A 13,795-nucleotide genomic window follows, 5' to 3' on the forward strand; every position below is an offset into this window, starting at 1 on the left:
GCTGTATTGTTAGAACAAAATTAAAAGCTGTCACTTTAGATTTTGCTCTAATTTGACAGAATGATGCCAACAAAAGTCATGAAAATCTGCATAATGTAGGGTCAAGGAAGAGTGATTTCAAAGCTAGAATAAGCCCACGTTTGTAAAGAGATATAGAGGATCTAATAACACTTTTATATCTCAAATTTCTGTAAGTCTAAAAAATTATAGTTACCGTTAAAAAACCCCTAAATCTGCATGACACTAAAATAGTTTTTAGGTTGCAATATAAAGACAACAGAACAAGATCATAGAGTACTGGGAAAATATTTAATCAAATACATGGTATATGTCAAAGACTAGCAATATTCTATGTTGTTATAAAACAATGTAGAGGTGGAAGGGGATCCTCTGGCAGAGTATTTAGTTAAATACATAGATATAACATCTTATAGGGTTTGTCTCCACTAGCACCCTCCTTCGAATGAAGGATGGTAATTAGGGTGTTGGGAGTTTACTAATGAAGTGCTGAGGTGCATACGCAGCACTTCATTAAGCAAATTCCGCCCCCAGCGGCAACTTCAAAGTTTTACAAAAGCAACGAGGGGTCCTGTGGCAACTTACAGACTAACAGAAATGTATGAGCATAAGCTTTCGTGGGCAAAGACCCACTTCGTCAGGTGCCACAGGACCCCTCGTTGCTTTTGCAGATCCAGACTAACATGGCTACCCCTCTGATACTATTCAAAGTTTTAAACTTCAAAGCGCCGGCTCGTGTATAGCTGCGGCTCACCTGCCAGTACTTTGAAGTGCTGGGGCAACTTCAAAGTCCCTTTACTCTGCAAAATTTGAGTAAAAGGGACTTCGAAGTGCTGGCTCGTGTCTAGCTGTGGCTCACCCACTGGTACTTCGAAGTGCCGGACCAACTTCAAAAAACCAGCGGGTGAGCCGCAGCTAGACACGAGCCAGCACTTTGAAGTACCAGTGGGTGAGACGCAGCTAGACACGAGCCGGCACTTTGAAGTACCAGTGGGTGAGACGCAGCTAGACACGAGCCGGCACTTTGAAGTACCAGCGGGTGAGCCACAGCTAGACACAAGCCAGCACTACAAAGTACCAGCGGGTGAACCACAGCTGGACACGAGCTGGCACTTCGAAGTTTAAAACTTCGAAGTTGCTGCAGGGGGGAATTTGCTTAATGAAGTGCTGTATATGCAGCGCAGCACTTCATTTGGAAACTCCCAACACCCCACTTACCATCCTTCCTTCGAAGGAGGGTGGTAGTGTACACACAGCCGTAGTATTTTGGGTGGAAGTATCCAGCATGTTAATAAAGTTATAGATTTTTGACTTGTCACATAACACTGAACATGATTTGTGTACGTGTGTTTACATATTCTGCTGTTATACATCATATTGACTCTATATTAAACCCTATTTAACGATTATTAAAACCATTACTAAGCTTACTAGCTAAATGGCCTGACTTTACAGTTCTGTGCACAGTTAGGTGGCTTCATGTCTTCAGACAAGGTTTTTAGTGTTACGGAATGTTAGTGTAGTATATCCAATAGCAGAAATATTTTCTTGGGCTGGTGTTCCTCCACAGGAAGAAAAAAAGCCATCACTATAATTTTCTGATACCCATTGGCTTGGCTTGCATGCATTATTGTTTATTTTTTGAGGATGGTACTTTCTTTGCCAGGGTACTTGTGTCACTTTTCACAAGAATGGGCTGGAAGTGACATTTTTGCAACTAAAACTCTTTTCCATTCTCCACTGGAACCTCACCAACTCTCCTTTGTAGCCATGATCCCATTTCCGCCCCAAATAGTGCACACGGGAGAGAGCTATGTTCCTGAACTGGCATCTAGATAGGAGGTGTTAATACACACCAGTTAGATTGGGTGCCACACTCAGAAAGTCACCTTCACAGTGATATGGGCTCTGACTCCCCACCATTTTACTTGTTCACAGGCCAGGTTCTTTTGTATCCCAGTTCTCTTTTTTCCCCCCAATGTTTTTTCTTTCCCTGATTCAGTGCTCAAGAGGGGATCTAGGCTGATCTGTCAGTACCACCACATTTCCTCCCAAGCACAAGTTCGAGTAATCTTGCCTGAGCAGACACTGTGTTCACCGGGGCCATACACAGATGTGCCAGTTAACACATCCCCTGGTATGTTGTGAATGAGTCTATGTGGTAGACATTCTGTGTAGCTGCCCTTTCAAACAGACATGCTCATTGGTCTCGCGTATATCCCAGCATGGAACTGGGACTTCAGTTGCCAAAACCATTGTTCTGCACTCACTTAGACAGGGCAGGGATGAGCAGGCTGTCACCAGCACCTAGGCTCAGTGTTTTACCATCCATCGTGACAACAGATGTGCCTTCCTGGAAGACAAGAACAAGTTGTTAGCTTTTAATCCTTCATGTGTTGTCACTGGGAGAAAGAAAAAGGTACCACTTAATAAGAAGTAAATCATTGAAGGAAAATGTAAAATTTTCACAGAACTATAGCTTGAAAACTGCTCTGTGTTATGTGGCCTTTGTTAAAACCATAGCTGATCTTCTCTGTCTGACATTTAGTGGTAAGAAAACAACACTTCATAGTCCCTCAGGTTCCCGATAGCATATGAATTGCAGCCAACTGAATGGCCTGTTTGCTGATCATCAGTGCGCCTCCCTGAAAGTCACAGGACTACACTCCTGGAGTATTTCTCAAGCTACTTTCTTTTTAGATTTCTCAAACCCCTTGTGAGATTTGAAAAGCAGTTCACAATTCAGTGCAGCGCTGACAAGAATTATAGCTATGAGCCCATTTACACTGACATGGACTCATCACCTTCTTGTTAGGCCTTGAGACACCCTTGTCCTGCAAGCACTAATGGGTATCTTCTACCACCTGCAGTACTCACAAGTTCCCTTTGAGATGTTTTTGTTTGTTTAGAATGAGCTTTTGACGGTCAATCCCTGAGAATTTAAACAGAACAGGAACTGTTCCCTTCTCTGTTGGGCTGCAATCTTTTATTTTTGAGATCTGTTAGGTTAGTGCCTGGCCCAGTACCCCTGCTCTGAATTAAGGGTTGCTGAGCCATAAAATAGGTGCCTCTATTTCACTTTTCAGTGGACAAATTCTTACACAAACCTTAAGTATCACCTTCAGAGTCCTACCTGAGTCCTCCATGGAAAGGACAACAGTCTCTGTGCATAACTAGTGCAACTGCACTGTAGAGCCAGGGGAAGCACAGCAGAGAAAAGGGTCCTTTTTCTGTGTCTCTGGAGGGATACTGGAAGGAATCTAACCCTTCTCCAGGGTGTGGTGAAAGATACTAGTGACCCCCGACCATTCCGCAAAGGGAGAAGAGGAAGTAGGGTTATTTTACAAGCACTGATGAGTGACTGATGGTTTGCAAATGATTCTATGGCTCCTGGGCAATGGAATCTTGTTAGAGGAGTCACGTTATTTGTTTTTTTTCTTGACTGTGGCTAGGAAGCTCTTTTGCAGAATCATCTGTTCCAGACACAACTACAAACCTACACGTAGTCTGGAAGCACTATGTCACTTACCAGCTGCCATAGCCAGATATCTGCATTTTTCTTGCTTCCTTCACTTATCCCTTGTCCATAAACTACAACCTACAACATAAAAATGGGGAAAAAGGTTGTGAATTTTACCCCAGTGACTGATGTATATGTGAATCTTCCTACAACATGTAACACGTTATTTTTAGGAGAAGTGTTTGTCAAATGTGACATTATTTTACATACACTGTTGGAATGTAAATTACATTTGTTAATCCCTTGAAGATACCTACCAATAAAAGGGGAACTGATCACACCTGCCACTCCTTATGCTCCTGCATATCCTCACTTATCTGTTTCTTTTGCCTCCTCCCTCTCTCAGTTTTGCACTTTTATTCTTGATACCTCCTACGCTTGGAACAAACACCCTCTCTCTGCACCCTGGGGCAAATAGGATTTTTCTCAATGACTTCAAAGCACTGCAGGTAGATTCTTACTCTTTCAGTCTGAAATGATCTCTCTGACAGCACTTCCATGCCTTCTGTCATTGGGACTGTCTTTGGGTGTGATTCGAAGTAATCCAGAGATGCCATGCTCCTTCATACATGTTTGTAAAGTACTGTGTATGGTGCATAGCCCTCAAATGCAAACAATTTTATTTTCAAATGGGACTAGCATAGTTTGAATTGGTGACATGAAAGTCTTTTCCACTGTTGAGCCTTTGACTCAGTCAGTCCCATATCATCCTCTGTTCTACAACTGAAGTGAGAAATCTCATGATTCACAAATCAAAGTTGGCCTTGGGGCCAAGAATATTTGAAATTAAGGAGTTCCTATGGCATTTTGCTATTTACTAATTTTACTTAAAAGAACCCACGGTGTGATTATCAAGACAGATATGTCCAGGAGTAGTTGGGGCTTGACTATCATTTGTAGCTTTGAACAATTTTCCATGTCTCTTGAAGAAACTAAAAGCTCCTACCTCTGTCTCAAAATTGTCTGCAAACATGGTCAAGAATTTCTTCTGATTTATTTCTCCACAGTGATCATTTAGCCAGACTTGGAAGGAAAATGGATCCATGACTTCAGTGGCATTTAGTGGGAAAGGAGTGTCTTTCAGGAGATCATCTGCAAACAAAGCAGAAGGTTAATAATAGTGAAGTTCTCTTCCACTTGGTAGTTGATCTTTGCTAATACAGTAAACCCCCATGATGCATAATTTTGACTTGCATTAACGCAAGTTAAGCACAAGTCAAAATCCCCACTCCAGCCTCTGGAAGCCAGGTGGGGAAAGCTAGGGAGGAGCCACTCCTGGCTCTCTACCATTCTGGGAGCCAGGAAACTGATCAGCGCTGTTGCAGGAGCTGGGAAACTGACCAGTGCATCAGTGCTGGTCAGCTTCCTGGCTCCCACCAGCCAAGGGGAAATCAGAAGCCAGGCTGCTGTCTGGTTCCCAGCTTCCCTCCACTCTGGGAGCCAGGACAGTGACCAATGATGGTACGTTTCCCAGTGGGTGCAGCAGCTGATGCGCTGGTAAGTTTCCCAGCTCCTGCAAGCTGAAGGGAATGGGGAACCAGGTGTCAGCCTGGTTCCTAGCTCTCCTCATGACTTGTGTGAAATTTGAGTTACATGAGGGTGTGTAGGAGTGCAACCCTTGAGCAATTTGGGGGTCTACTGCAGTTCTAGATTTCTAAGCCAGTTGTAAACACAAATGTTGGCTAATCAGGATGGCAGTGGAAAGCAATGTGTGCCGTTATAGAATTTTAATTTTGTTTGATATTATGGGTAATATGCACATTTTTGTGCACTGATGGAACTGCACTTTCTATAATATGGCTGCTGAATTATCTTCCCCATATGCTTAATAACAAGACCAAGCAAAACCAGAGGCACATAGGCCTTATCCAAATCAGAGTTAGTAGCCTTCTTTCAATCTCTTTTTGAAAGTGGTTAGCAAAAACATATATACATGGTTTTACAACTGGGTGCAGAAATTATGTTATATAGATCTAACAGGGTGCAAAGCTTGTTATATAGTGTCTTCTAGCAGGTTACTCATTCCCTTCCCACACCAGTCCCTAAAACTAGTAAAATCATGCTGATAGGCTGATTTTCATCCCTATGACTTCAATGGAGTCACATCTTCTTTACCTGAGGATAAATAAGGCCTGTTTTTCACATATGCTGCAATGGAAAGCTCTTCATTTCCTCTCTGCTATGTGTTTTGTGGTATTAGGAAGTTCTCTTTGATCAGAGTGAAACAAATCAGTTATCCAAGTCTTAAATTTAATAAAGAATCTTTCTCACAGTATTCATGCAGTTGTAGTTGAAATTAATTTCCAGTAAATCTCCTTCATAAATAGCCTATTTTAAAACAGCTAGTGGGCTAAAATCAGCTTCAGTTTTGATAATGAGATTCAAGGTTTGCATCTTGTGTTACTGTTATTTGAAATTAACTTAAATCATTCAAAATTATTGGAGGGTTAGAAAAAATATTGCTGGACAGCAAAACTTAAAAAGCTCTTTTGATTAAGACTTATTTTGCTCAAGATTTATTTTTTAGTAAAAAACATCTTTTTGTGTCTTATGCAGTCCAGTTGCTGAAAAATTTTCTTTTTACAAAAACAAAACAAACAGGAAAAATCCAAGAAATGGGGTGACAATTACTTTCACAACTGTGGTAATTGTATAGCTACTACATTTCCTTCATTGAAACATGTACGGCTCGGGGCAGCTAAAAGACCCCCAGGTACAACCAGCACCTGAAAATCGTGAAGGTTGATAGCTCTGAAAGCTGTGACTGCCCAGGGAGACCCACCTCCCGCCCCTATGTACAGCATGCCTAGGCTTTATTTTGGGCTTGGATACTGATTTAGGCTTCCTCAGAAAGAGGACTCTAAGTAGACAAATGTGCTATGCTGAAACTTGAATGAATCATCAGTAATGGCTCGGGGCAGCTAAAGGACAGCAGAGTTTTGACAGCCACGAAAATCGTGACTGCTCAAAGAGTCCCTTTCAGGAATTTGAATCTGGATTTAGACCTCCTGTGAAAGAAGACCCTTATGTTTAAGCAGACATGGTTGCTACACTGAAACTTGAATGATGCATTGAAACAGTCAGGGGTCAGGGTGGATAAAAGACCCTTGCCTCCAGCCAGCCCTGAAAATCTTTATCGCCAAGGGAGGCATCCTCTGGGCAGCTAAAAGACCCCTGGCTATAGTCAGCCCACAAAAATCATGATCCTCACCACGGGCAAGCTGCCTGGCATCTTGTGCTGCACGTCCTTTTATTGGTTTGGGGTCAAGCCACCTGATTCAGCTAGGCACGAGAATGTTCTAGACTCTGTGGTGCCTCCGGGGGGGGAGGGAAGGGAGGCGATGTGGGGGTCAGGACAACATGTAAATGTCTGAAAAGAAGTTTCTCATTCTACCAGACAAGCACGACCCCCACCCAAAGCCTAGCTGACACGTGGTATAGGGGGCCAATGACTAGCGCCAGGCAGCGCAGAAAAATAGGCAGCTAGCAGGGGTATACACAGAAGCATAGATTCCACACCTGCACTACTATGATTTTTACTACTTAAAAGATTTTTAAGCCTCATGACCCTACAGCCACGGGCTTGCAGGTGCCGAATTGTATCGGTCTTCCTGTTGCCTAACCCCTCCACGTCTGAGAGCAGTGGAGATGGGAGATGCCAGAGTGGAGAACTGTGGGGCATTGTGGGGCACATACCAGACATCTGTGGAAGCTAATGAATTTGAATTAAAGATAAGGTGTATCCTCACTAGCCTTCATTTGGAATTTTAAATTCCAACTGAACACTATACCTGTCAGGTTACTATGATATTATGATATCGATATTTTGTTGATTTTAGTGCTCCATAAATCAAGCTAATGGAATTTACAGTCAGAACAGGCACTTGGAAAAATCGGGCTAACTGACTTAAAATCAAGTTTATCTCATAGAGTAGATGCAGCCCTAGTCTCAGTTATCCTTCAATTGCTTAACGGAAACTGACCTACTCCAAAACCTGCCATTTTCTTTTATAAACTCATTCAGTAAGCCTGATGGCTTTTGGCTGTTCAGTTTGAAAGTACCATCTCCTTTTATTTTACCTGTCTTCATAGTAAATAAATTTGTGTTTGTTCCTTGTCTCATAGTCCCAACAACACATCAAAACTTCAGGAAGTATCAAGAGACATATTTGCCTAGAGATTAGTTAAAATAAGAGAATAAACTATAAATAAACATATTTTGTCCTATGAAAAAAGTTACTAAATGGTTGTTAGGTTGCAAAGAAATGCCTATTTACATTGTCTGCATTCTGATGTGGGCTTTCATCAGTCTCTCCTGTTGAAGATCTTCCCCTGAGTATAAATAATTAAAACCCATTGGAGTAGGGTCATTGGATGCTGAGTCTCCTGCCTCAAGGATGAATACTCTAGCCACCATGCCATAGAGTAATTCTCATGTTTTGGCATTTGCTCTCTGGCTCAAATGACCCCTAAGCAGTTATCCACAATGCAACAACTTCAACAGTGACTGAGGGAACTTCTCTCCACTAGAGTATCCCATCAGAATGCCCTGGAAGGTGGATCACGGTTCAACTTTCCTCCTCATCAGCTGTTATGATGATGATGGCAGTGGACTGAGCCATTGATCGATGGATCTAATTTTACATGACATCACTGGTGAGCAACTAAGCCAATCCTTGACTGGCAAATCTGATCACAGATGTCACACAAAAATCCACCATTTGCAGGTGCTGTCCACTCTTTTTGGATCTTATGCTTTTCTTGTAATTTTTGGATACTTTGATTCTTGAAGTATCTTTTGCTGTCAGAACAATCTGAGCTCCATTTCCTCGTCACCAGGAGATATGCCTACTATTTCAAGTTGGCATACAACATATCTTTATAATACTTATACTGACTGCCAATAAAGCACTTTCCATGCACAAGCTGACTGTAGAAGACCATCTTTTGAATCTATTGTTATCCATCTTTATAATATGACCAATGCAGTAAAACTGTTTAATCATGAGCATTGCTTCCATGCTCATGGTATTACACATCTAAACGGCCTCTGTGTTTGGAATTTTGTCCTGCCAAATCTTCCCAAGGTAGCACATATAGAATTGATCAAGTTTCGAAAGGTGGTGGTGGCTTTGGCTAGTTGGGCAGTCACATCATCATCAATGTTTATATTGGAGGACAGTATGCTTCCAGTGTAGCAAAATTTGTCAACAGCCTTAAGGATAGTGTCAGTAGCAGTGATCACTGGAATACTGGGCTATTTCCAAACAGTCCAAGATATAACCTCTATCTTCTGGTGGGCCACAGTCAGTTCAAATCAGTGAGCAAAGGTAGCAAAATAATCGTAAAGCTTCACTATATCCTTGACTGAATGAGCCAACAATGCACAGTCATTAGCAAACAGGTAGTCACAGATGGTTGTGGTAAATACTTTGGTGCAAGCCTGAAGTTGTCAGAGGTTGAAAATGCTGTCGTCAGTTCAGAATTGTAAGGGACTACCCAATCTACAATCCTTGAAAGCAACTAACAGCATCATTGAAAAAATAGATGCTGAACAGGAGAGCAGCAAGGACACATCCTTAAATTGTACCATTTGATACTTGAGAAGGTACTGATGTCTCTCCATTGTCAAGGATGCAACCCAGCATACCATCATGAAAGGATAGCCAATTTGTCCAAGTACCTTCCAAACAATGTTCCCTCTAATTTGTTCCATCCAGATGTGGAATAAATTTTGTTATATACCCTAAGGCATGTGTGGATATGCAGCACCAGTAGAAACACATTCTGTCAGCTACAGGTGCTCTGCTAATCAGCTAAGCCTCATCTGAATGACTCCTGGGTAGCCAACGAAACTCACACTTTACAGGGAATAATGATTCCAAAACACATTTCTGTTGACTGTGCTGAATGCCTTTGGCATTGAGATCCTGATGCTGCTCTCTACATTTTTCTTGATTCTGCCTGGCTGTGAATATCATATCAACAATACCTCAACTGTCACAAAATCCACACTTGCTTGCGAGAATGATGCCATTTGCGAACACATGTAATGACAGCTAATTGTCGAGGATTTCAGCCAGGATCTTACCCGATGGTCATCACAGCATGCACTGTCATCTTTTCTCTTGTATATGTGTGCAACCCGGGCACCTTTGGAATCCTGTGGGATTTGCTTTTGCAGTGAATAAACACGTGAGACAGCACATCAACTGGTCACCACCAATTTTGTAAATCTTTGATGGGATCACATCACTGCCAAGTGCCTTTCCAGATTTCATCTTCTTGACAGCTCTCTGTACCCCATCAAGACCTGGCAGTATAAGCAGCTGTGAATCATTATCCCACTGAGGAATCTCTTCGAGAACACTGCTGTCAAATTTGATGACTGGTTTAATACATTGCAAGAAAGTTCAGCCCAGCGGTCAAGGATTTTAGCACTGTAATCAGAGTGCTGCCATCAGCAAAGTGCACTGGTGTAAAGCCAGCTATGCATGGTCCATAAACTGCCTTCAGCCCACCATAGAATGCTTTGAAGTTGTGTCTATTGGTTGCATCTTGAAGTTTAACTACTTTACATATCCACCTGTCCCATTTCATTTGACATAATTTGGCATGTGCCTTCTGCTTAGCTCAACTGTATGCTGATTTCCTGGATCTATGTTCTTAATCTTTGAGCCAAGCCAGGTGCGTCACCTGCAGCTCATCAAGAAGAGCTTGGGCATTCTTTGTCCTTCTTGTCAAACCAGTCCTTGTGTTTGCATATTTGCAAACAAAATACTCTGACAGCAGTTTTATAGGTTGTTTCCTTGATGTCAACCCAGTCCTCCTCCACATTGGTTGAATGCTCTGGACCTTCATTGTTGATGACTAAGGAGGCATCAAGAGTGAGTTGAAACAATGCTCATGTTTCAGGCATTTCAAGTTTACCTACATCCACCTTTTTCCTGCATATAGCAGAATGATATTTTGGCTGATAGAGATTCAAGGAAGTGACACTGCGTACCATGTAATGGTCAGACCAAGAACCAGTGCCGAGCACTCCACAGGGTGTCTTTGTTTTGTGATGAAACAGTCAGTCATATGCCCATGCTTACACTGAGGGTATATCCAAATTGCTTTGGGCTTATTTGCCTGTTAGAAGAACGTATGTGCAATGACAAGCCCATGCTGTGAACACGTTTGAAGATGGGTCCCAACTGAGTTCTCACTTCCAATACCTTGATGTTCAATCGTCTTTTGCCATGTCATAGAGTCCTGACCAACTCTAGTATTTAAATCAAGTATAGTTAGCTTGGAATTAAAGGGGCTAAGTTGACTTCATCCCTGGCCCCACGCCACTCCTGGAAACGACTGACACATTGCTGTGGCCCTTACGGTGGATCAGGAGGACAGGAGATCTAATTGCTCTGCCCCCGCCCCCAGCACCAACTCCTTAGCTCTCACTAGCTGGCAGTGGGGAAAGGCAGCCAATGGGAGTTGCGGGGGCAGTGACCACAGGGAATGGGCAGCATGGAATCATGTGGCCACCCCCAGAAGCTACTGGGGCATATCAGTCACTTCTAGGCATGGTGTGGGGCCATGGCAGGCAAGTAGCCTGCCTTAGCTCTGATGCACTGCCATCTGGGGTGGGACAAGGATAGTTGGGATCATGTGATTAGACAATGGCAACCCTATGCAAGGAGAAGAACTCCCACCACCATCTGGTTTGTGTTTACCTACAGAGATCACTGTCTGCAGGAAGCAATGTTGGTGCACTTGCTGGCACTGTTCATGTCTCAGTCTAAGCCTTGCGCTCATGAGAGGAGGGCTGATGGCATGTGGCTGGGATTCAAGCTGGAGAACTAGCGACATTCTGATAGCAGAGCCAACTCCTGCTTGTCTTGGATGCCCCTCAGCCTGGCCTAGGCAATAATATAAATAGCAAGCTCCAACCTCTGTGAACTGGCTGGTACCAGAGATGCATGTTTCACTGAAGGCTGTGACATCGATGTTATAACCTTCAAGCTCTCTACCAATAATTGCTGACCTGCATTCATGTTGGTCATTGCTGTCAAGAAGTGTATGAACATTCTAGGATACAAATCACAGTTTCTGTTTAGTTGTTGAGTTTCTGTTGAGACCACAAAACTGGCTATCCACTTGTTTGCAATTAACCGACAGGAGTCAGCTGGAGCAAGCGGTGTTTAGGGATTGTTTTCTCTCCTTCTCTTCTTTCAAAGATGACAGCATTGTCCATAAATAGAGCTGTTTTGTTACCTGGGCAGGATACAAGATCTGGTGTTGTCCCAGTTCAGCAGACAGATGATCACCACATGCGGGCTGCCTAAGTGCAGGTGTGTAGCTAGATGCTTCCAGTGATATCTTCCAACTGCAACTGTCACATGACCATTGCCGCAGGCTTTTCATCCACAATAGGCAAATCTTTAGCATCCAGAGATGTACCTCCACACGTGAATGGATTTAAGTGAGGCCAGCTTGCGAGTTCCAACCTCCATATCTTTCTCTTCTCATCCTGACCATTGAACACAGGCATAAGACCTGCAGCCTGCACACTAGAGGCAGTGAGCACAGGTTTGGAATCAGAGCTGCCATCTCCTAGACAGATGTGCCTAAAAAGGCCCAGAAAGCTCTGTTTGAAATCAGAGTTTCCCTGTTCCGAGGTGCGGTCGGCCCGGGGCACCTAAGTCCATATTTTTTGGCACAGCCCCTCAGAATCACTCCATGGAGGGGGTTCCTCAATCCACCAACCTGAGAATTTGCCTCAGCTTCATATCATCCCAGCATGAGATTATCAGCTGTAGGGGGAACTTGAACCAGGGGTAAAGTATATCCATCCAATCCACTGGCTGAATGCTCATCTGCTCTTGGTTTGAGAATTGCTCAAGCCTTAGGTGAGGACAGGTGTCCAGATGCCAACAGTGATGCCTAGTGCACACACCCGGCAGCAGGACCCCAAGTACCTAAGAAACTATTGATGGTAAAAGTGTAGGTGCCAAGTAAGTTTAGGTACCTACAGAGTTCAGCAGGAGTTTTGTGAACCACAGTAGAGCCCAGACTTGGGCTTCTAGACCCACATTTTAAGCACCTAAGTTCTTTGTGAATCTAGACTTCCCCTCCTGAAAGTCAAATTATCCCCCATCTCAGACCAGAATTAACTGAAAGAATAGGTTAAGAGCCACTGCAAGGGAGGGTGCAGGGGGCACATAGGCTGCAGCACCACAAACTGAGCCTCTTAGGGCCTAAAACAGCCCCTCCTAACCACAGTCCATTCCCTCCACTTGCCTTGGAACAGGGTGGGGAAGTAATTTTGCTGCAGGTCTATATCAGCCATAATTTATGGCATCCTGTTCACCACCACATTGGAGCCCACCAGTGGGACATGAGCATGAATAAGGTTGGAAATATGGCCTCCAAAATGAAGGAGTAGCAAATGCTGGGCTCTAATTTAGGATATCTCAGCTCCTGGACCCACAGATAGACTCCATTTTTTTGCTTCTTGCTTAGAAACAGAAACCAGATGGTGGTGGGGGTTCTTCTCCTTGCATAGGGTTGCCATTGTCTAATCACATGATCCCAAATATCCTTGTCCGACCCCAGGTGGCAGTGCATCAGAGCTAAGGCAGGCTACTTGCCTGCCATGGCCTCACACTACGCCTAGAAGTGACTGATATGCCCCAGTAGCCTCTGGGGGTGGCCACATGATTCCATGCTGCCCATTCCCTGTGGTCAGTGCCCCCACACCTCCCATTGGCTGCCTTTCCCCACTGCCAGCTAATGAAAGCTGAGGAGTTGGTGCTGGGGGGGTGGGGCAGTGCAAGTAGATCTCCTCCCCCCGATCCATCCTAAGGGCCACAGCAATGTGTCAGTTGCTTCCAGGAGTGGCATGGGGCCAGGCACAGAGTCATCTTAGCCCCATTGCACCACTCATCTTTTAGCAGCCAAAAAAATCTCCCAGATTAGCTGCAGTATCCTCTGGGAGATAGAGACCAATTTGGGGCAGGACAAGGAGGATTCACATCTGATTCGAACCCCAAAAGACCCCAGTTTCTCTTGGTTAAACTATCTCTATATTCAGCTCAAACTCCTGAACTATTGCCACTATTCATCCAGTCCAAGAGCACTGAATTCCCTTTTAAGCCTCTCGCGAGGACCTTTAACTACTGGAAACTCACTGCCAAGTAATGTCCCAAGAGAAGCTGAACTTGCTGATCCATCTCGGTCTTCTCCTCCCTCTTCACCATGGATTGTGAAACC

The 13,795-nt window shown here is 43.8% G+C and overlaps 1 protein-coding gene across 1 annotated transcript in view; it reads right to left on the bottom strand.

Moving 5' to 3' along the window:
• HAAO (3-hydroxyanthranilate 3,4-dioxygenase) overlaps positions 1 to 13,795 on the bottom strand; it is a 77,669-nt gene that overhangs the window by 2,186 nt on the left and 61,688 nt on the right. The window contains exons 7-9 of the mRNA XM_074988533.1: positions 4,485 to 4,630; positions 3,548 to 3,616; positions 2,289 to 2,371 (exon numbers count right to left, since the gene is read on the bottom strand). Coding sequence (XP_074844634.1) covers positions 2,289 to 2,371; positions 3,548 to 3,616; positions 4,485 to 4,630 — 298 coding nt within the window. The remainder of the gene's footprint in view (positions 1 to 2,288; positions 2,372 to 3,547; positions 3,617 to 4,484; positions 4,631 to 13,795) is intronic.

Source organism: Carettochelys insculpta, chromosome 3 (genome assembly GCF_033958435.1).
Source record: "Carettochelys insculpta isolate YL-2023 chromosome 3, ASM3395843v1, whole genome shotgun sequence".
Lineage (NCBI taxonomy): Eukaryota > Metazoa > Chordata > Testudines > Carettochelyidae > Carettochelys > Carettochelys insculpta.